Genomic DNA, 24,060 nt, shown 5'->3' with positions numbered 1-24,060 from the left:
TAATGAAATCGCCTCAAGACATCTAAACCCATCAGGAATCTATCAGCTCCACTTCAGTGGCAACATAGCTCCCACTCTAGAATGTCTTTGATCTCTGCCCTCTGGGTGTCACTTCAGCACCCTCCAGGAGACTGGTCCCCTTCTCTGTGTTTGAGCCAACTTCCCAGATCGAACATCTTCCTCTTTCTTGGCTGACGGATGAGAGTGCATAGGAGATAAGATTCCTTTAGATCTGGCACATCTGAAACACCTGCATTCATCTCTCACCCATGACTGATAGTCTGGCCAGATTTAGAACTCCAGGTTGGAATCTTTTTTGCTGAAATGTGAAGGAATTTGGCGTATAGTCTTCTAGTGTCCACTCTGCAGTTCCAAAGACAAATGGCATCTGATTTCTTGATCCTTAAATGTAATCGCCTTGTCTCTTACAGAAACTTTTTAGAATCTTTTCTCATGTTGAAGCCCCTGTGTTCTGAATTTTCAAGAAATTTGTTCCACGTGAGGCTGCTTTCATACACTGTGCTGGATATTCAATGTCTCTTTTCCATCTGGAAGCTCCAGGCCTTCATTTCTGGGACATTGTTTTGAGGGTCTGTCTTTCCCCTGGGAAAGAGGTCCTCGTGATGGAACCTATCAGTGGATCCCAAGTTTCATCATGTTTTCTCTACCACTTTCTGTTTTGCCTTTTATTCTCTATGAGAGCTCCTAAATTTTATCTTCCAAAACCATTTAATTTTCAATTTCTGATGCTTATGCTTAGTTCCCAAATGTTCCTTTCTTTTAGTGTTCTTTTCAGTAGCAATACTTATTTTGCCAAGCTGTTTTCTCTCATCTCTCTGAGGATCTTTTCTCTTTACATTTCCATCTCACTGAATATTCTCTGTGTCAAATGGCTTTTTACCTGCCTAACCCTTTTAGATTCCATTTCTTGATGCCTGGTGCTCCCTGGCTATTGGCACATACCGAGGAACTGACTATAAGTACCATGCAGTGGCCAAGGCTCACTGGCAATATGCATCAGTGTAGGTTGGTGGGGCAATGATGACACTTAATCTTTATTTTCTCTTAGACTTGTCAAAATATTCCTATATCCTGCCTGAGGGTATATACCTAACTGACCATATTCTGGGAGCCAAACTGTGGGAAGAGAGCTAAGAGCCTCAAAGTTCAGAATTCAGGGAGGCTTTCACTTAACTTCCTTGTTTCAAAAAAGTATTCCCACACCAAAGATAAACAGAAGATCATAAAAAACCATTATGAACAATTATTCATCAACAAATTGGACAACCTAGAAAAAAATGGATAAATTCCTAGAAACATGCAACTTACCAAGATTGAATCTCGAATAAATAATCTGAACAAACCAATTAATAGTAAGGAGGTTGAACCTGTAATCAAAAACCTCTCAACAAACAGAAGTCCAGGACCAGATGGCTTCACTGGTGAATCTTACCAAACATTTAAGGAAGAACTAAGACCAATACTCAAATTCTTCTAAAAAAACTAGAAGACAAGTGGATACTTCCATACTCATTCCTTGAGGCCAGCATTACCCTGATACCAAAACCAGACAAAGTAACTACAAGAAAAGAAAATTACAGGAAAATATCCCTGATGAACATAGATGCAAAACTCCTTAACAAATATCAGCAAATCAAATTCAACAATATGCTAAAAGGATCATATACCATGATCATGTGGGGTTTATTGTAGGGATGCCAGGATGGTTCAACATCTGCAAATCAATTAGCATGATATACCACATTAACAAAATAAATGATAAAAATCATAGGGTCATCTTAATAGATGCAGAAAAAACATCTGATAAAATTCAATAATCACTCATGATAAAAACTTAACAAATCAGGAATATAGGCAACATACTTCAACATAATAAAAGCCACATATGACAAAAGCACAGCTGACATCATACTTGATAGTGAGAAATGGAGAGCTTTTCCCTTACAATCAAGAACAAGAAAAGGATGTCTAGTCTTAGCACTTTTATTCACCATTGTACTGGGAATCCTAGTCATAGCAATCAGAGAAGAAAAAGAAAAAAAAAGCATAAAAAACAGAAGGGAAGAAGTAACACTGTCCATCTGCAGAAGGCACAATATTAAATATAGGAAACCCTGAAGACTCCACCAAAAAAAAACTATTAAAACTAACCAATAAAATCAATAAAGTTGCAGGACACAAAATCAATTCATAAAAATCTGCTGCATTTCTATATACTAATAACCAACTATCAGAAAGTGAAATTAAGAAAATAATCCCATTTACAATTGCACCAAAAAGAATAAAACACCTAGGAATAAATTTAACCAAGGAGATTAAAAACCTGTATGATGAAAACTAGAAGACTCTGATGAAAAAAACTGAAGATACAAATAAATGGAAGGATATTCTGTGCTCAAGGAATAGAATTATTAATATTGCTAACATGTTAGTATTATCCAAAGCAGTCTACAGATTCAATACAATCCCTATCAAAATTCCAATGGCATTTTTCACAAAAACAGAACAAGCAATCCTAAAATTTGTATGGACCCACAAAAGACCCTGAATAACCAAAGCAGTCTTGAGAGAGAACAACAAAGTTGGAGGCATTATGCTTCCTGATTTCATGCTATATTATGTCAAGGTAATCAAAACAGTGCAGTACTGGGATAAAAACAGACACATAGATCAGTGGAACAGAATGGAGAATACAGAAATAAACACATGCAAGGAGCCAAGAATATACAATGATGAAGAAAAAGAAGCCAAGAATATACAATGGAGAAAAGATAGTCTCTTCGATAAACGGTATTGGGAAAACTGTATAGCTACATGCAAAAGAATGAAACTTAACACCTATTTCACACCATACACAGAAATCAACTCAAAATCTATTAAAGGCTTGAACTTAAGACCCGAAGCCATAAAATTCCTTAAGGATAAGCTCCTTGACATTGGTCTTAGCAATGATTTTTTTTTTTTTTTGGATTTCACACCAAAAGCAAAGGCAACAGTGGTAATAAACAAGGAGAACTACATCAAACTAAAAAGCTTCTGTACAGCAAAAGAAATCAATGGCCACAGTCGCCAAACTGTGGAAAGAACCAAGATGCCCTTCAACGGACGAATGGATAAGGAAGATGTGGTCCATATACACTATGGAGTATTATGCCTCCATCAGAAAGGATGAATACCCAACTTTTGTAGCAATGTGGATGGGACTGAAAGAGATTATGCTAAGTGAAATACGTCAAGCAGAGAGAGTCCATTATCATATGGTTTCACTTATTTGTGGAGCATAAGAAATAACACGGAGGACTTGGGGAGATGGAGAAGAGAAAGGGTTGGGGGAAATTGGAGGGGGAGATGAATCATGAGAGACTATGGACTCTGAAAAACAATCTGAAGGTTTTGAAGGGGTGGGGGGTGGGAGGTTGGGTGAGCCAGGTGGTGGGTATTATGGAGGGCATGTATTGCATGAAGCACTGCGTGTGGTGCATAAACAATGAATTCTGTTACACTGAAAAGAAATTAAATTAAAAAAAAAAAACACCAAAAAATGAAAAGGCAAGCTATAAAATGGCAGAAAATATCTGTAAATCATGTATGTGATAAGGGGTTAATATTCAAAATATATGAAGGACTCGTACAACTCAATAGCAAAAAAAAAAAAAATCAAACAATCTAATTTAAAAATGGGCAGTAGAACTAAATAGACATTTTTCCAAAGAAGACAGTCAAAAGGTAAATGAAAAGGTATTCGACATCACTAATCACCAGGAAAATGCAGATCAAAACCATAGTGAGATATTCTCTCATACCTGTAAGAACAACCAGCACCAAAAAGACAAAGGATGTGAAGAAAAGGGAACTCTTGTGCACTGTTGATGGGAATGCAAGCTGTTGCAACCACTATGAAATACAGTATGGCAGTCCTCCCAAAAATTAAAATCAGAAGTACTATATGGTTTGGCAATTCCACTTCAGGGTATTAATATGAAGAAAAGGAGATCACTATCTAAAAAATATATCTGCACCCCCATGTTCATTGCAACATTGTGTATAATAGCCAAAGACATGGAAACAATCTAAGTGTCCATCAACAGATGAATGAATAAAGAAGATGTGGTATATACATATACAATGAAATATTATTTAGCCATTATAAAGAATATTCTGCCAATTGTCACAACACAGATTTGATCCTGACAACATTATGCTAAGTGAAATGGGTCCTACAGAGAAAGATAAATACTGGGTATCATTTATACACAGACTCTAAAAAACCAAACTCATAGAGAACAGACTGGTGCTTGCTAGAGGTAGGGGTTGGGAAGTTGGGCAATATGAATGAAAGTGGTCAAAGGTACAGCCTCCTGTTGTAAGATAATTAAGTTCTGGAGATATAATATACAGCATGGTGACTAAAGTTATGTATCATATATCTGAAAAGTGTTGACGTGCTTAAAAGTTCTCATTGCATGGAAAAAATTTTATCTGTATAAGGTGATGAACACTAAACTTATCACAGGAATCATTCTGTATGATTATCAAATTTGATTAAATCAAATCAGCACGTTGTACACCTAAAACTTATAAAATGTTATATGCCAATTATATATCCATAAACGTGGAAAAAAGAAAAAGAAGAATACTCATTCATCTGAATGGTTATAAAATAAACAAAATCGGTAGTTTTCTGATATACCACATCCTTGTAAAGAAATATAAAGTGGGGGAGCCTGGGTGCCTCGGTCATTTAAGTGACTGACTCTTGATTTCAGCTCAGGTCATGATCTCAGGTTCATGAGACTGAGCCCTGTGTCAAGCTCCATGCTCAGCCAGGGAGTCTGTTTCTTTTTCTCTTTCTCCAACCCCTTTTGGCCCTCCCCACTCATTTTCTCTCTCTCTCAAATAAATCTTAAAAAAAAAAAAAGAAAAAGAAAATAGGGGCGCCTGGGTGGCTCAGTGGTTTAAAGTCTCTGCCTTTGGCTTAGGTCATGATCCCGGGGTCCTGGGATGGAGCCTCGCATCTGGCTTTCTGCTCAGCAGGGAGCCTGCTCCCCCCCCGCCCCCCCCCCCCCCGCCTCTGCCTGTCTCTGCCTACTTGTGATCTCTGTCAAATAAATAAATAGATAAAATCTTTAAAAAAAAAAAAAGACAGAAAGAAAAAGAAAATATAAAGGGAAAGTATTCCATTTACATGTACAACTCAATAGCATCCAGTATCTAGAAATGTTCTTAAGAAATGTGTAGTAACTAGATGAATAAAATGATAGCATTCTACATAACAGTATGACAAAAAAGATTTGAGATTATGAATAAAGGTTTGAATAAGTGGAGGGATGTACCTTAGAAAAAATAGGCGTATGTTTTAAAAAGGTCACTTTGGTTTAAATTTACTCTATACATGGTGTATTATCACTTAAAATCCTTACTATATTGTGGAAAGGGTCATGAGGAACCTGACAAAACGATTCTAAATTTTACTTTCAAGAATATGCAAGTGTGCTTTTTGCATTATTTATATTTGTTAAAAATAGAACCTATAAAAGTAACAGAAGAAAACATGGGCCGATTTTAAAGATAATACTGGGGTGGAGAAGGCCATTCTAAGTACAACATGAAAGACAGGAATGATAGAAAAGAAGATTAATAAATTTAATTATGATAAACACTTATGTATTGAATAAATACTCCCAAGTGAGATTGAAAAACAAATAGCCAATAGGATAAAGTACTTTCTGCATACATGACAAATGTCTACTATCCTTAATATAAAAAAACTCTTAAAAATTAGTAAGAAGTTTCACCCCAACAGAAAAATGTGCAAAATAAAAAAATACAGCACACACAAGAAACATCTTTGCTGTTCAAAAACACTAGTGAGAGACTAAGGTCAGAAGAGTGGGAGAACTAAACTCGAGAGATCAAAGTACAAAACATTTCCCATTTGTGGAATAATAAGATTTTTTTATCTGGTATAAAGTATTTCAAACTTTATGTCATTGCTCAAAGAAATACTGGTGTTATATACAGAACATGACTTTAATATTGACTACAGGTCTTTCAATTAAAAAAAAAAAAAAGTATCCTACACTTAACTCTGCCCAGAGTGCCCCAATGCAGAGATACTTATCCCTTCCAGAGACTTGGCTGCCCACAGTGTCCTCAAGTGCAGCAGGATCAGTCCCTCGAGGACAAGGCAAGGCCAGGAGACCTGGCAGGGGACATCTAACATTCACACAGTCCTCCCCTTTTCAGCCTCTGCTTTGCATCCTGCTCCCAGTATTCTGGAGGCCCAGGACTCCATCACCAGACCCCAGAAAGGCTGGGTTCTGCAGCACAAATCAGCTGCCCATCACCCCACCACTATGTTACACTGCAGTTTTCTTGGACTCTGAAGTCTGTTACAACTTGTCTTTTTGGTTTCTAGCTTCCAAAATGCTGTCCATCTTATTGTCACTCCTGTCTTTCCTCCTTTAAATGCATCCTTTAACACTGTGCTTTAAAAACAAAACAAAAAGACCCATTTCTGTCACTTTAGAGGCAACTGAGGAGAAAGCAGAGGTAAATATGTATGACTTATATCCATTACCTTAATCAGAAGTCTGAACAGCTTCAGAAATCATACTGTCCTATTTCCTTGGTGTCATGGATCTACTAAAAGTTCATTTCTAACTCTAAATACAAATTCCTAGTACAACCTGCCACAAGATACTCCCCTACAACAAGCACTGTTTGGAATAAAAGCTTAACTCAGAAAGAAATTATACATTCTCCCTTAAAATGGTCATTCCTAGTAGTTCCCAGCTCCTGTCTACAGATTCGGTTAAATTCCAAAATTTTATCAGTTTAGCAAACCAAAGTCAACTATATATTAAATATTCCAAGGTTCAATGTGAGGGGGCAAAGTGGGCTATAGCACGCAGGAAATAATGACTCTTAGTACCAACCTGTGAAAGGACCATGACTACAGAAAGCACACAGAGTGCACAAAACCAGCTGGCGGCTGGTGCAAAAACAAAGGTGGGCTCAGGCCTCACAACAAGTTTCTGAGCCCCAACACCACTTCTTCACAGAAATTTATACCACATACCTGTGCCTTGTAATATTTGGCCTAGAGATTCTGGGGGAGTGAGAGTTTTAAAAAAATAATCAATGTTTCAATGTTAATAACATGATTAAACATTCATTAAAAGTTGGGTTTTCTTTCCTTTGATTTTGTTTTGAAACATTAGAAGAGCATTAAACCTTCCGGGAAGAGAGATTGTTTTGTTTATACATTTCTGAAGAATATGGCTATCTTTTTATAGTCATTATATAAGAAAATATACTTCACTTAAGTAAAAATTTCACAATGAACTCACAAGTGTAGATAGTGTGCTAGATGGGGAGCAAGTCTTTTGCTAATACAAGGATCTCTGGCCCAATGAATGGAGTTTGATGGTAATTCTTGCTTTAAGTAAAAAAAGTAAAAATAAAAAATAAAAGTTTCATTACCATTTTGGGATTATCCACAGATGATTTCATGAGCTCCAATACAACAAGATCTAGATTTTTCAATAATTCAGTGTTGATTGCCTCTGAGAACAAGCTATAAAAATACTCTCCATGAGAGAAGCTGACCATGTTTCTCTGGGACACTCCTGAGGCTGGCATAGATAACACTGCTGTGTCCAGGAGAAGATTCACAAGGTGCTCACACTGAAAAAGCAAGGAAAGGTACAATGAGATATGTACATATTTTACCTGTTATAGAAAGATTACTGGGAAGCTGCTAACTTTGGAAGTGAAAAATCACACAGTAATGTCTAAGAGAACCTGGTATTTGAAGGCCTGGGTTCAGGTTTGAATTGTATACATTTCAATGAACTTGCATTTTCTAGGTGTCATTTTAGGAAAGAAATCTTTCTTGACTCATGTTTCTCTCAAATTTCCAGAAAATCTTATTATAGTTGCTTTGAGGGGAGAGGGTAGTAAGGGCATTTTTAGACCATTTAAATATGTAATTTGTTTACATTAAGTGAACAAATGGGCAAAGAAGAGCTTTCTGCTGCAGGAGAAGACAGGTGGAAGGAATGAACACAAAGGACTGGCTAGCAGATCTCAGCTATAGCAGAGACTATTTGAGGCCAGCCCCGGACAGTTCAATAATCCATGAAGGTATCTTTTTTTTTTTTTTTTTTTTAAAGATTTTATTTATTTATTTGACAGAGAGAAATCACAAGTAAGCAGAGAGGCAGGCAGAGAGAGAGGAGGAAGCAGGCTCCCTGCTGAGCAGAAAGCCCGATGCGGGGCTCGAACCCAGGACCTGGGATCATGACCTGAGCCGAAGGCAGCGGCTTAACCCACTGAGCCACCCAGGCGCCCCCATGAAGGTATCTTTTTGTGGTGCCTCTGAAATTATCCTCCAGGAGTGCTCCCAAATCAGCCTTCGGAGGATCACAGAGGACAGGGGAAGAGAAAGCCACTGTATCAACACAGTTTAACTTTATATTTGCAAAATGTTCTCTTATAAAGTCTTTTTGGAAACAAAGTGCGATAGACAAAACCCCAACTTAAGAATACTGTCCTATTTCTTTTATTAAAGCAAATCTTTTAGAAAGGAAGTCAGATCAAGGACTTACCAAATTACTAAATTTAGACTTCCAGCTAAATTCTTATTTTTAGAAGCACACTGCAAGTGAGCTATATATTTACATCATTAGGATAGCATAGCATGTAGCTGCTGCTCCTACCAGTCCTCCAAAAGCAAAGGCCAACTCCAGAAGTCCATTGGCTAATCGCTTACAACTGGGGTCTAGTGAAGGAAAATACTCTCGTTCATCTCCAGGTGCAATGCTTTTATAAACCAGGGAAAGAAGTTTTGTGCCAACAGAATGATGCTGATCTGCAGACTAAAATAAAGTGAACAATGAAATATCTAGCAGTAAGATATTTTATAGAAACACAAAATTTTACACCTTTCATGAGTTAAAAAAAAATCCATGTTCATTAACACTGACTACATCCTAATTGTCAGGAAAATGTTCACTCAACTTTGCTTTCTATGCTATATTTTTTCATTTATATTGCCTAGCCTCAGAGGCACAATACCAGTTCATCCCTAAAGTTCTTCAAGAGGCTGTTGGAAATATAAATGTCCTTCATTTTATATTTATAAATTTTTATATTTATATTCTAAGTTAACACATGTCTAGCACAAGTAATTCTTTAATACCCATTTCAGCACATTTCATACATACAGGATGTTTAAAACATATATATATATATATGTATATAAATGGACTAATTAGCTTAATAAAGCTAAGAGAAAAGTGAAAAACAAATTGGCTGTGGTTACCTGAGATGGTAATACAACATGCAAAAAACCAGCTCTGTGAAGTTGTTTACAAGCTGACACAACAGACACCAGCTTGGCCCTGTCCACATAAGCATCAGGGCTGTATAGGTCAACAGCACAGAGCTCCTCAATGCTGCCATGTAAAACAAAAACAAAAACAAAAACAAACGAGATGAGTGTTGATCTCACTGAACTAGCAGGATACAATGAAAAATTACGTGTGTTCTGTTATAAATGTGTTCATTGACTAATTGACACTCAAATTCATTAAATGACCTTGGAAAGCAAACATGGGTTAACAATGAACATGGGGCCCATGAGCTTATCCAGCATTGGAAATCAACATGGGGCTAAGCCACATCTGAGGCTTGCTTACCTTCAGGTACAGGGAAAGCATGTGTTAAATAGATGATTTTCAAACAAATGATGAGATCCTTTACTTTAGGAAATGGGGCTATAGTAGAAACACACACAACTGCCAGAGTATGTTACAATCTTAAATCCCAACACAACACTGATCCCAAGCATGATCTGAATGCCCACCTCCGTGCTGTTATTTTTTCCTTAAGGTGCATCTCCAGGGTGTCTTTGTATGGGGACTTCTTTAGTGCTTTTATTAGCTTTACACAAACATCGGGAAGATGATTCATAACTATGACATCACCAATATTGAAACCTATGCTCGAGGGCTCACATAGGGTTTTCACCAAGAGTTTCATAAAGTTTTTGTTATTACATAAATCCTTCTCAAGGAGCTGTAAAAGATGATTTGAAAAAAAAAAAAAAAAAAAAAAAAGAAAGAGCAAACAAACGAACATCTATTAGTCAGCACTTTTTCAGTAGTGTAAGGTCCATGAAGCCGGGAATTTTTGCCTGGCTAGGACTAGGATTGGAAACTTCCTCTGTAAAGGGTTAGAAAATAAATATTTTAGGCTTTGTGGGCCCTATGGTCTCTGCTGGAACTGCTAAACTAATTGCCATTATAATGTGAAAGCAGCCACAGACAAAACATGGACAAATGGGCTTGGATGAGTTCCAATGAAAACTTTACAAAAGCAGACAGCAGGTGGGATTTGGCCTGTGGACCATGGTTTTGTGGTCCCTGGTTTAGAGAGATGTTGTATCTGCAGATAGGGCCTGGCATACAGTAGATACTTAGTATGTATTAAATGGATAGACTGACTGGACTTTGTTTATATAATAAGCCTCACAGATACATTTACAAGTAATGCATGTTTCCTAAGGCAAATGTTTGATCAATTGTAGCATAAAATGTGATATACAATAAAACATTTTGAAAAACTATTTTGCATATAATTCACACAAAAAGAATTTGAAATACATGCAAAATTTTATTACTTTCAAGAACACAGAACTCCTACAGCAATGGAAATGTCTAAGAAAGCCAAAACCACTTTTAATAAGTGTTGGAAAATATTTTTCCAGTGTCAAATACTGACTCCAAACTAAAAGAGAACCAGGAGTGACCTACCTTCCAGCCTTCTGGGGAGGTGCTGAGAAGCACTGTGGTAAATTCCATAATCCGGACCACAATTGTGCATTTGCTGTAATTATATCTTTCTTCCTCTTGTGGGCTAGGTCTGTGATCTGTTGTCCCAGTGCCAAAGCACTTTTCTGCTGCCGTAATATCATGCATAGCAATGTTTTCTAAGAAGAAAGCCATTGCTTTCCAAAGTGAAGACTGTGTTTCAGTACCTAAAAAAAATTATACTCAATTATTAACATATGCTTCCTTCTAACTCCACTATGATTAATGTAAAATTCCTTCAGTATAGGCATAATATACTTTTAGTCAAAATTCAAACAGAAAAGGTTTAAAAAGTATGCACACCAATTTCTATCAAATGTTAAAAAAGCTCATATGCTTTGATCCAGCATTGAAATTTTATCAGAAAATTGAAATGATGGCAGAATTACAAAGATGTGTTTATACGGATGTTCACTTTAGCATTTTTTTTTAATAATGAAGAAACAGAAACAACTGAAATGTCCTTCAAAGGGGCCAAAGAGAAACAAATTCTGGCAGTGGTCTTTTTATGGAAACAACTGCATTAACTCCCAAAAGGACTTTTTCATAAAACTCACATGTCTAAAAACATGAAGGTGCTGGTTCTCCTGTGCCCCCATCCCTACTTCTCTCATGATTACCTCAGTCTTGCTTATGGAAGAGAGACAAAGCAAACTTCTCCTTTCATCAGTCTTACTGTACTTGTGTACCAGAGGGTAAAGACCTCCCAAACAAATGGACAATTTTAGGAAGTGGTATACATGTTGAAAGAGTAAAGGTAATGACTAAGAAATGCTTTTATAAAGGTGCTTGGGTAGTTCAGTCGGTTAAACGTCTGCCTTCAGGTTAGGTCATGATTTCACAGTCCTGGGATCAAGCCCTACAACAGGCTCCCTGCTCAGCAAGGAGTCTGCTTATCCCTCTCCCTCTGCTCCTCCTCCCACTCATGCTCTCTCTCTCTCAAATAAATAAAAATCTTAAAAAAATTTTTTTAAAAAACAAAAAGAAATTCTTTTATAAATCTGAGGGTTTCTAATTCTGTTTCCATAAAATTTAAGTTCATCAAAATGCCAACTTGACATATCATTAAAAATAATGTTGATGACAGAACACTATGTATTCAAAGAAATGAGAAAAAAACATATTAAGAATTTCATTTTCAAACACCAAATAACCTTGAATCCAGCAGAGCAGAGGCTATAAGACACATTCCAATTACAGATATGCTAAATGTGGAAAAACAAGGAGCATTTTAGCATTATTCAAATATGACACTTGTTTATGTGAACAAGTTATTTTTTAGTAACGTCTATACAAAACAAAAATAGAATTCTAACCCTATAATTTTAAATTTTATGTGTAATAATTATGCAACAAAATTTTTATTATGTTTATATTATAGTGGTAACAAACATAAAGTGCCCTAATAACAAATGCAATAATAATACAACACAGAAGAAACCTGTGACATGTAGACCATTTTGTTACAAAGATATAGAATTATGAGTAAAAAGATAAGCATAAAAACAGAATACTTAGGATAAGAAAATGTCAGGGGTATGGAATGGTCAGAATAATTCAGGAACCTGCAAAATTTCCAGAAACTATTAAAGAAACTGTTAAAGCTGATGATGTTAAATAAAAAACCTCTACAGTAAAAACAAAACAAAACAAAAAGAAAAAAAAAACCTCTACAGTATTTAGGCTCCATTAAATATATATATTTTTAAAATTAACATATAATGTATTATTAGCCCCAGGGACAGGTCTGTGAATCGCCAGGGTTACATACTTCACAGCTCTCACCATAGCACATACTCTCCCCAATGTCCAAAACCCCACCACTCTCTCCCTCCACCCCTCCCCCCAGCAACCCTACCTTTGTTTTGTGAGATTAAGAGTCTTATGGTTTGTCTCCCTCCCGATCCCATCTTGTTTCATTTATTCTTTTCCTACCTCCCAAGCCCCCAACATTGCATCTCTACTTCCTTATATCAGGGAGAACATAGATAGCTGTCTTCCTCCGATTGACTTATTTCATTAAGCATAATACCCTCTAGTTCCACCCACGTCATCACAAATGGCAAGATTTCATTTCTTTTGATGGCTGCATAGTATTCCATTGTATATATATAACATTTCTTCTTTATCCATTCATCTGTTGATGGACATCTAGGTTCTTTCCATAGGTTGACTATTATAGACATTGCTGCTATAAACATTCGGGTGCATGTGCCCCTTCGGATCACTACATTTATATCTTTAGGGTAAATACCCAGTAGTGCAACTGCTGGGTTGTAGCGTAGCTCTATTTTCAACTTTTTGAGGAACCTCCAGTTTTCCTGAGTGGCTGCACCAGCTTGCATTCCCACCAACATGTAGGGGGGTTCCCTTTCTCTGCACCCTTGCCAGGATCTGTCGTTTCCTGACTTGTTAATTTTAGCCATTATGACTGGTGTGAGGTGGTATCTCATTGTACTTTTGATTTGTATTTCCCTGATGCCGAGTGATGTGGAGCACTTTTTCATGTGTCTGTTGGCCATCCGGATGTCTTCTTTGCAGAAACGTCTGTTCATGTCCTCTGCCCATTTCTTGATTGGATTATTTGTTCTTTGGGTGTTGAGTTTGGTAAGTTCTTTATAGATCTTGGACACTAGCCCTTTACCTGATATGTCATTTGCAAATATCTTCTCCCATTCTATCAGTTGTCTTTTGGTTTTGTTTACTGTTTCCTTTGCTGTGCAAAAGCTTTTGATCTTGATGAAGAACCAATAGTTCATTTTTGCCCTTGCTTCCCTTGCCTTTGGCGATGTTCCTAGGAAGAAGTTGCTGCGGCTGAGGTTGAAGAAGGTGCTGCCTGTGTTCTCCTCAAGGATTTTGATGGACTGCTTTCTCACATCGAGGTCCTTCATCCATTTTGAGTCTGTTTTCATGTGTGGTGTCAGGAAATGGTCCAGTTTCATTCTTCTGCATGTGGCTGTCCAATTTTCCCAACACCATTTGTTGAAGAGATGGTCTTTTTTCCGTCGGACATTCTTTCCTGCTTTGTCGAAGATTAGTTGACCATAGAGTTAAGGGTCTATTTCTGGGCTCTCTGTTCTTTTCCATTGATCTATGTGTCCGTTTTTGTGCAAGTGCCGTACTGTCTTGATGATGACAGCTTTTTAATAAAGCTTGAAGTCTGGAATTGTGATGCCATCAACTTTGGCTTTCTTTTTCAACATTCCTCTGGCTATTCGAGGTCTTTCCTGGTTCCATACAAATTTTAGGATTATTTGTTCCATTTCTTTGAAAAAAAAAAAAAAAGATGGGATTTTGATAGGGATTGCATTAAATGTGCAGATTGCTTTAGGTAGCATAGACATTTTCACAATATTTGTTCTTTCAATCCATAAGCATGGGACATTTTTCCATTTCTTTGTGTCTTCCTCAGTTTCTTTCATAAGTACTTTATATTTTCTGAGTATAGATTCTTTGCCTCTTTGGTTAGGTTTATTCCTAGGTATTCCTAGGTATATTATGGTTTTGGGTGCAACTATAAATGGGATTGACTCCTTAATTTCTCTTTCTTCTGTCTTGTTGTTGGTGTAAAGAAATGCAACTGATTTCTGTGCATTGATTTTATATCCTGACACTTTACTCAATTCCTGTACAAGTTCTAGCAGATTTGTACTGGAGTCTTTTGGGTTTTCCACATATAGTATCATATTATCTGCAAAGAGTGAGAGTTTGACTTCTTCTTTGCCAATTTGGATGTCTTTAATTTCTTTTTATTGTCTGATTGCTGAGGCTAAGACTTCTAGTTTCTCCAGAATTTCTCCAGAATGATATTTGCTGTGGGTTTTCATTGATGATATTTGATGATATTTAGGTATGTGCCCTCTATCCCTACACTTTGAAGAGTCTTGATTGGGAAAGGATGCTGTACTTTGTCAAATGCTTTTTCAGCATCTACTGAGAGTATCATATGGTTCTTGTTCTTTCTTTTATTAATGTATTGTATTACATCAATTGATTTGTGGATGTTGAACCTGGAATAAATCCCACTTGGTCGTGGTGAATAATCCTTTTAATGTACTGTTGGATCCTATTGGCTAGTATTTTGGTGAGAATGTTCGCATTGTGTTCATCAAGAATATTGGTCTCTAATTCTCTTTTTTGATGGGATCCTTGTCTGGTTTTGGGATCAAGGTAATGCTGGCCTCATAAAATGAGTTTGGAAGTTTTCCTTCCATTTCTATTTTTTGGAATAGTTTCAGGAGAATAGGAATTAATTCTTCTTTAAATGTTTGGTAAAATTCCCCTGGGAAGCTGCCTGGCCCTGGGCTCTTGTTTGTTGGGAGATTTTTGATGACAGCTTCAATCTCCTTACTGGTTATGGGTCTGTTCTGGTGTTCTATTTCTTCCTGGTTCAGTTGTGGTAGTTTACAGGTCTCTAGGAATGCATCCATTTCTTCCAGATTGTCAAATTTGCTGGCATATAGTTGCTCATAATATGTTTGTATAATTATTTGTATTTCTTTGGTGTTGGTTGTGATCTCTCCTCTTTCATTCATGATTTTATTTATTTGGGTCCTTTCTCTTTTCTTTTTGATAAGTCTGGCCAGGGGTTTATCAATCTTATTAATTCTTTCAAAGAACCAGCTCCTAGTTTAGTTGATTTGTTCTATTGTGGGTTTTTTTTTTTTTTTTCGTTTCTATTTCATTGATTTCTGCTCTGATCTTTATTATTTCTCTTTTCCTGCAGGGTTTCGGCTTTCTTTGTTGTTCTTTCTCCTGCTCCGTTAAGTGCAGTGTTAGGCTGTGTATTTGAGACCTTTGTTTCTTGAGAAAGGCTTATACTGCTACATATTTTCCTCTTAGGACTGCCTTTGCTGTGTCCCACAGATTTTGAACTGTTGTGTTTTCATTTTCAATTGTTTCCATGAATTTTTTTAATTCGTTTTAATTTTCTGGTTAACCCATTCACTCTTTAGAAGGATGCTCTTTAGTCTCCATGTATTTGGATTCTTTCCAAATTTCCTCTTGTGATTGAGTTCTAGCTTCAGAGCATTGTAGTCTGAAAATATGCAGAGAATGATCCCAATCTTTTGGTACTGGTTGAGACCTGATTTATGACCCAGGATGTGATCTATTCTGGAGAATGTTCCATGTGCACTAGAGAAGAATGTGTTTTCTGTTGCTTTGGGATGGAATGTTCTGAATATAACTGTGATGTCCATCTGGTCCAGTGTGTCATTTAAGGCCTTTATTTCCTTGTTGATCTTTTGCTTGGATGATTTGTCCATTTCAGCGAGGGGAGTGTTAAAGTCCCCTACTATTATTGTAATATTATTGATGTGTTTCTTTGATTTTGTTTTTAATAGGTTTATGTAGCTGGCTGCTCCCATGTTAGGGGTATAGATATTTAAAATTGTTAGATCTTCTTGTTGGACTGACTCTTTGAGTATGATATAGTGTCCTCCTCATCTCTTATTATAGCCTTTGGCTTAAAATCTAATTGATGTGATATAAGGACTGCCACCCCAGCTTTCTTTTGACGTCCATTAGCATGGTAAATTGTTTTCCACCCCCTCACTTTGAATCTGGAGGCGTCTTTGGGTCTAAAATGAGTTTCTTGTAGACAGCATATTGATGAGTTTTGTTTTTTTATCCATTCTGATACCCTGTGTCTTTTGAATGGGGCACTTAGCCCATTTACATTCAGGGTAACTATTGAGAGATATGAATGAAGTGCCATTGTATCGCCTGTAAGGTGATTGTTACTGTATATTGTCTCTCTTCCTTTCTGGTCTACTACTTTTAGGCTCTCTCTTTGCTTAGAGGACCCCCTTCAATGGTTCCTGTAGAGCTGGTTTGGGGTTTACAAATTCTTTTAGTTTTTGTTTGTCCTGGAAGCTTTTTAATCTCTCCTTCTATTTTCAATGATAGCCTAGCTGGATATAGTATTCTTGGGTGCATGTTTTTCTCATTTAGTATTCTGAATATATCATGCCAGTTCTTTCTGGCCTGCCAGGGCTCTGTGGATAAGTCTGTTGCCAATCTAATATTTTTACCATTGTATGTTACAGACTTCTTGTCCTGGGCTGCTTTCAGGATTTTCGCTTTGTCACTAAGCCTTTAAATTTTACTATTAGGTGACGGGGTGTGGACCTATTCTTACTGATTTTGAGGGGGGTTCTCTGCACCTCCTGGATTTTGATGCTTGTTCCCTTTGCCATATTAGGGAAATTCTCTACAATAATTCTCTCCAATATACCTTCTGTCTCCCTCTCTCTTTCTTCTTCTTCTGGAATCCCAATTATTCTAATGTTGTTTCATCTTATGGTATCACTTATCTCCGAATTCTCCCCTTGTGGTCCAGTAGTTGTCTCTCTTTTGCTCAGCTTCTTTATTCTCTATCATTTGGTCTCCAAATCACTAATTCTCTCTTCTGCCTCATTTATCCTAGCAGTAAGAGCCTCCATTTTTGGTTGCACTTCATTAATAGCTTTTTCGATTTCAACTTGGTTAGATTTTAGTTCTTTTATTTCTCCAGAAAGGGCTTTTATTTCTCCACACAGGGTTTCTCTACTATCTTCCATGCCTTTTTTGAGCCCCGCTAGCACCTTGAGAATTATCAGTCTGAACTCTAGATCTTTATCTATATATCTATATTACCAATGTCCATACTGATTAAGTCCCTGGCCTTCAGTACTGCCCCTTGTTCTTTTTTTTTTTTGTGGTGAGTTTTTCCATTTTATCATTTTATCCTGACAAGAATATATGATGGAGCGAATAAAATACTAAAAGGGTGCCAAAGACCCCAGTAAAATGTGCTTTAACCAAATCAGGAGAGACCCCTCATCGGGGAAAGAAGAGGGGTAAAAAGAAGTTCAGAAAAAAAAAAAATAAAAAAAATAAAGAAAAAATATAAAAAAGAAAAAAATATATGTATTCGACTGGTGAACAGAACAGGGTCACCCACTTAATTTTGGGAGTATTCTGGTCTCTTAGAAGAAACTACCTCCCCAGATTTTAAAGAATGAAAAACATATATAAGAGTAAACATGATGAAAGGATGGAATATGACTACAAAAATGAAAATTAAGAAAAAAATTTCTAAAAAAGGAGTTGATAAGTTGGTTGGGAGAATAAAGAAAAAGAAAGTGGAGAGAATTTGCTCAGGCTGGAGATTAGAACAAAGCCCTGTGCTAGATTTAGGGTATATTTTATTCTATTAGAAGAAGTTGTATCCCAAATTTTTTTAGAAGAAAAAACCCTATGTGTATACAAAAAATAAAGTTAGATACAATGAAGGATAAAATATGAGTATAATGAAGGTTCAAAAAAGATTTTTCTGAAGGTATTGTTAAGATAAACTAGTTAAAAAATGTTGAGAGGGTAAAAGTTAAAAAAAATTAGAAGAAAAAAATTACAAAAAAATAACTTTGCAAGACTAAAGAATCATGGGGAGAAAGCCATGAATTCCATGCTTTACTTTCTCCTCCTCTGGAATTCAGCTATTCTCCTTGGTAAGTGAACTTGGTTGTGGCTGGATTTCTTGTGGATCTTCTTGGGGAGGGACCTATTGTAGTGATTCTCAAGTGTCTTTGTCTGAGGCAGAATTGCACCACCCTTACCAGGGGCCAGGCTAAGTAATCCGCTCTGGTTGACTTTCGGGAGCTTTTGTTCCCTGAACTCTTTCTGTAGAGTTCCGGAGGATGGGAATGAAAATGGCGGCCTCCCAATCTCCAGCCCAGAGGAGCTGAGAGCTTGGGGCCCTACTCCTCAGTGTGCCCTCGGAGTAAAGTGCTCAATCATTCCCGTCTCCCTGGCCTCCGGCTGCGCTCCGAGCTCATTCAGCCTGTGACCAAGCGTCTCTGTCTCTGGCACACAGCCCTGCCTGAGTCTCCAAACCCCACAGATCCCTGCACTCTTCCGGGGTGTCTCCTGATCTTGTGGGGTCCCTGCTCACAGAGCAGTGGCCTCTGCCACAGATCACAATTTAAGGTAACCCCGAGTTGAGAGCTCACTTCTCGGCTCCACCTCTGTAGCCAGCTTCCCTGCTTTAATACCTGTGAGCTCTGCGACACTCAGACACCTCCAATCCTTCTGTGACCCTGCAGGACCTGAGACCATGCTGTCCCTGGGTGGGTTTCACCCTGGAATAGTCTCTGGAGTGATGTCCCTCAGTGGTACAGACTTTTTTTTTTTTTTTTAAAGATTTTATTTATTTATTTGACAGACAGAGATCACAAGCAGGCAGAGCGGTAGGCAGAGAGAGAGAGAGGAGGAAGCAGGCTCCCTGCGGAGCAGAGAGCCTGATGTGGGGCTCGATCCCAGGACCCTGGGATCATGACCTGAGCCGAAGGCAGAGGCTTTAACCCACTGAGCCACCCAGGTGCCCCAGTGGTGCAGACTTTTAAAAGTTCTGATTTTGTGCTCCGTTGCTCCATTGCTCCACCGCTTGCCGGGAGCCGGCCCCTCCCCACTGCAGTCTATCTTCCCGTTGCTTTGGATTCACTTCTCCGCAGGTTCTACCTTTCAGAAAGTGGTCGATTTTCTGTTTCTACAATTGCTACTCTTCTTCTCTTTGATCTCCTGTTGGATTTGTAGGTGTTTGGAATGGTTTGATAAGCTATCTAGCTGATCTCCTGCTACCTGATGTTGTTTCAGCCTGCTACTTCTCCACCGCCTTGACTCCCCCCTTAATACATTTTTAAAGTAATGCTAACAGTTTTATGTTAAAATGCCCACATTTATAATATACCAGAAATTATAAGTGAGAGCAATGAGGAATAGAAGGTACATTGTTTTTAATGTCCCCCACTCCTCACAAGGTTAATGAAAAGGTTGAAGACTGCTTAATTGTGACACCTTTGCTTAATTTAGTAATATGTGACCATTTAAATTAGCTTAAGGTACATTTACTGACATAAAAAGACATCCAATATGTTAAGTTTCTGTTTAAAAGTTAAGTTTCTTTTTAAAAAGCAAATTACAGTAAAGCATGCAATAACTTCACTATTATAAAATAAAAATTAAAATATTACATGCACAGAAAAAGTTAAGAAAAGTAAATGTTACACTTAGTGTTTTTCACTAGGTAATGCAATTAGGGGAGATGGTTTTACATATTTCTATGCTTTTTTCTTGTTGAAATTTTCAAAATGATATATGAGATCTCGTAAAACAACAAATTTAAGGTACTGTTTGCAAGTGAACTAATAGCACTCTGCTGTTAAAGTTTCAGAACTTATCTGACCTATCCTTTAAAATCCCATACTAGAATCATGCAGAATCCCATGCTAGAGAGTCAGATCTCAAAAGCATAAAATTTGTTTTCCTGAACCCCAGAGTGTGTGTACACACATACATTATACACTCCCAACTAAGTCTGGCTCCAACTTCTTCAAGCTAGGACAACAAGATAGCCTGGTTCTTTCTCCTAAATTCCTGAAATACAGACTTCACCCTGATAGAATGAAGACTGGTAGTTTCTTTAGTCAGCCACCAGCAGAATGGATTCTCTGACTACATTGAAAATCATCTAAATGACAGAACATATCTAACAGGGAAGTTGTATGTCCAGCCCATGAGAGAGGATTTAGGTGAAACCCTTGAAGACTAAAACAGCCTGCTTAGACAACCTCGAAGCCCAGAGCAACTTATCTCTCAGCTATGGTCTGCTCCAGATACTCTTTTCTAGGAGAGACAAAGCTTCCAGGAGTCATATCCAACTTCCGTGAGGTCCCATTTAAGTCACTAGAAGGATGAAGTCTGCCATCTCCTTCTTCTAAGCATGGATTAAGGAGTACACAAAATACCCCACCCTGCATTCTATCCTCTATAAGCAACACTATCATCATACTACAGTAAAAACATTAAGGAATAGAAAAATAGAGACATACTACTCAAAAACCATGGACTAAAATCACAAAACAGAGCCTCATGTCAGGAAGAATTCATTTATTTCATAAACTTTTTTTTAAGGATTTATTATTTGAGAGAGTACGAGCAGGAGGGGCAGAGAATGTGAAGCAGATGGAGCGTGGAGCATGGAGCCCAACGCGGGGCTCAATCTCATAACCCTAAGATCAGACCCAAGATAAAACCAAGAGTCAGCTGTTAACTTACTGCACCACCTAACTGCCCCAAAAACATTTTTTTTAAGAATTTTTTTTTTTTTTTTTTTTTTTTTTAAGTAATCTCTGTGCCCAATGTGGGGCTTGAAATTACAACCCTGAGATCGAGAACTGTATGCTCCGGATGCCTGGGTGACAGTTGGTTAAGCTCTGACTCCTTGATTTCATTTGGCTCAGGTCATGATCTCAGGGTCATGAGATCAAGCCCTGTATCCAGCTCCACATTGAGTGTGGAGCCTACTTAAGATTCTTTCTCTCCCTCTCTCTGCCTCTCTGCCCCCTCTCTCTGCCTTTCTCTCTCTCTCCTTCCCTCTCTGTCTTTCTACCCTTCCCCACTCTGCTTGGACACTCTCTCTCTAAAAAAAAAAAAAAAAAAAAAAGAGTTGCATGCTCTATCAACTGGGCCAGCCAGGCACTCAGGAAGAACTCTTTTAATGTGTTATATGCAAATGAAAACCTCAAAAGGTTATTTGATAAAAGGGTCATCAAGAACCTGTAAACAGGGTGCAAAAGTATAGACTTTGGGCAGGTTTCTGTGGCCTCAGTGCTGTCATGTATACCAGAACCCTGCCCTCATTATGAGCTTCAAGAATGCAAGGACTAAATTAATTCTCCTTGCTATCGCCTTTGTTTCTGTGATTCTGAGACAGTGGTGCCAGTCAAGTCAAACACTGCTCTTTTGCCCAGAATGACTGGGCAAATGACTTCCCAGAATGACTCCAGGTGGAACTGGACCACAGTAATGTGTAGGTTTTACCTACCTAGGACCTCAGATGCCTCAAGGGTTTTCTCTTCAATGAATGTGTTGTAGCATTCCAAAGCTGCCAGAAGCATGTCCATCCACTGCAACACAGCTCTCAGGCTGAACGGCCCTTGCAGATGGAAGAGAGTAGGCTGAGCAAGAATGCCTGACAGCCGATCACAATCTCCTCCTCCCCCCTCAAATATGTTTATGAGAAAGGAAGTATCTTTGTTCTTGAGAATATCTTTCAGCCATAAAGAAGGGGATGTGTTGCCTTAAAAAGAAACAAGATTAAAACACACATATAAATAACTTTCACATAATTAAAATTAATCTAATCATGGTGCCTAATTAGAAACAGCATCCCCCAATAGCAAAAAAACAAGAATTAAAAGTCTGATATGTTAACAAACATAATCAGACCAGAACAAGACTGGCAGTATCACAGTATTTCACATATAGTTTCCATAAGAGTCCCATATAAAGTACCTACCAGAGCAGCACCATTTCTGAATAAGGGATAATCTGCTTTTTAAAAGATATTTTTCCTTTAGTATTAATCATTTTCTAAAGAAAAAACACTTATTTGTATTTTGTATGCTCTGAAATCAGGGACTCTCAAAAGGTCAAATCATCCTGATTCTAAAGAAGTTAGAGAAGAATGCAAAACACTAATGTATTTCTGATGTAGTAAAAAGAAGAAATAGTTTTCCTACTGTGTTAAAATACACCTATCAGCACTATATAAGTAAAAGATTTAATGTCATGTTTTCCAGTTTGTTTTAGAGAGAACTATTAAACATCCATTATTTTCACTAAATATTGAAAAAGAAAATAAAGAATAAAAATATTATTTAAGTTCTATCGTGAATGTTAGCTGAGTCCTAGAAGAGAAAAAAGGACAGAGAGACAGGTGTAGAGAAAGATGATAAAAGGGAACATGGGAACCAAGAGACAGGCCTGGGAAATCACATCTGGATTGCAGGGAACTGTCCCAAATCCCTGCCTCCTTCTCACTCTCCTCCTCTGAACTATGGCTGCTGTCACCATAGCTTTCTGTCCAACATGAGCCTCAGCAGTCCGAAGCCCCTGACACATGTCGTAGGGACATGTCTGTACTTGTCATTATGGCCCACTGATCTGGGTGTTGCCCAGCACCCCCAACAATAGTGTACTTTCAGGACACAGGATTTCTGATCTAAAGAGACACCTAACATTGTCCCTTAAAAACCACTGGGGGTGGGCCCCTTTGTGGCTCAGTAGGTTGTATCCGACTCTTGATTTTGGCACAGGTCATGATCTCAGGGTTGTGGGATCGAAAGAGCCCCCGTGTTGGGCTCCACACTGGGTGTAGAGCCTATTTAAAATTCTTTCTCCCTCCACCGCTCCCACCCCTTCTTAAAAAAAAAAACAATAACACACAAACACAAACCACTGAGGGCAGCATTGTTTACAACCAAGACATAGAAGCAGCTCACCTGTCCATCAACTGATGGCTGGATAAGGAAGATGTGGTATAAATATTACTCAGACATAAAAAAGTGAAATCTTGCCATTTACAATTACATAGAGCTAGAGAGCATTATGCTAGGCAAGTAAGTCAGAAAAAGACAAACACCATATGATTTCACTTATAGGTGGAATTTAAGAAACAAACAAACAAACAAAAACCAGGGGGAACCTAGGTGGTTCCATCCGTTTAAATGTTTGCCTTTAGCTCAGATCAAGATCCTTGGATCCTGGGATCGAGTCCATTGGGCTCCCTGCTCAGTGGGGTCTGCTTCTCCCTCTGCCTCTACCCTGCCTATGTTCTCTCTCAAATAAATAAAATCTTAAAACAAACAAACAAACAAACAACAACAAAACAAACAAACATATGGGGGCAAAAAGAGGCAAACCAAGAAACAGACTCTTAACTATGAAGAACAAACTGATGGTTACCAGACAGGAGTGGGGTTGGAAGGATCAGTTAAACTGGTGGTGGGGATTAGGAGTGTACTTGACATGATGACCACCAGATAATATACAGAAGTATTGCATTACTATATTGGATACCTGAAACTAATATGACACTGTATGTTAACTAACTGGAATTAAAATAAAAAACCCAGGGGAAAAAAAAAAGAAACCACTGGGGGAAAAGATAGCAGAGAGAAAGGTGGATGCAACATTGGAGGGCAGAGAGGAGCACAGTGAAGAAATTCCATTCCTTTTATACAAAGTATATTTTGGCAGCAGGGCTAGGTTCACCTACTACTTGGCATCCTTTATGTAACAGAAATTCTGAGAAGCAGAGCTCTACTTATCTCACTGA

At 37.9% G+C, this 24,060-nt stretch overlaps 1 protein-coding gene across 2 annotated transcripts in view; it reads right to left on the bottom strand.

Annotated features, from left to right (window-relative positions):
• Positions 1-24,060, bottom strand: part of PRKDC (protein kinase, DNA-activated, catalytic subunit) — a 228,912-nt gene that overhangs the window by 130,984 nt on the left and 73,868 nt on the right. For both annotated transcript variants that reach the window (XM_047723583.1, XM_047723584.1), the window contains exons 31-36: positions 21,766-22,020; positions 10,842-11,065; positions 9,893-10,104; positions 9,350-9,482; positions 8,745-8,903; positions 7,507-7,710 (exon numbers count right to left, since the gene is read on the bottom strand). In XM_047723583.1, the coding sequence (XP_047579539.1) occupies positions 7,507-7,710; positions 8,745-8,903; positions 9,350-9,482; positions 9,893-10,104; positions 10,842-11,065; positions 21,766-22,020 (1,187 nt within the window). The remainder of the gene's footprint in view (positions 1-7,506; positions 7,711-8,744; positions 8,904-9,349; positions 9,483-9,892; positions 10,105-10,841; positions 11,066-21,765; positions 22,021-24,060) is intronic.

Source organism: Lutra lutra, chromosome 4 (assembly GCF_902655055.1).
Source record: "Lutra lutra chromosome 4, mLutLut1.2, whole genome shotgun sequence".
NCBI lineage: Eukaryota > Metazoa > Chordata > Mammalia > Carnivora > Mustelidae > Lutra > Lutra lutra.
This window is presented reverse-complemented; position numbering and strand designations above follow the sequence as displayed.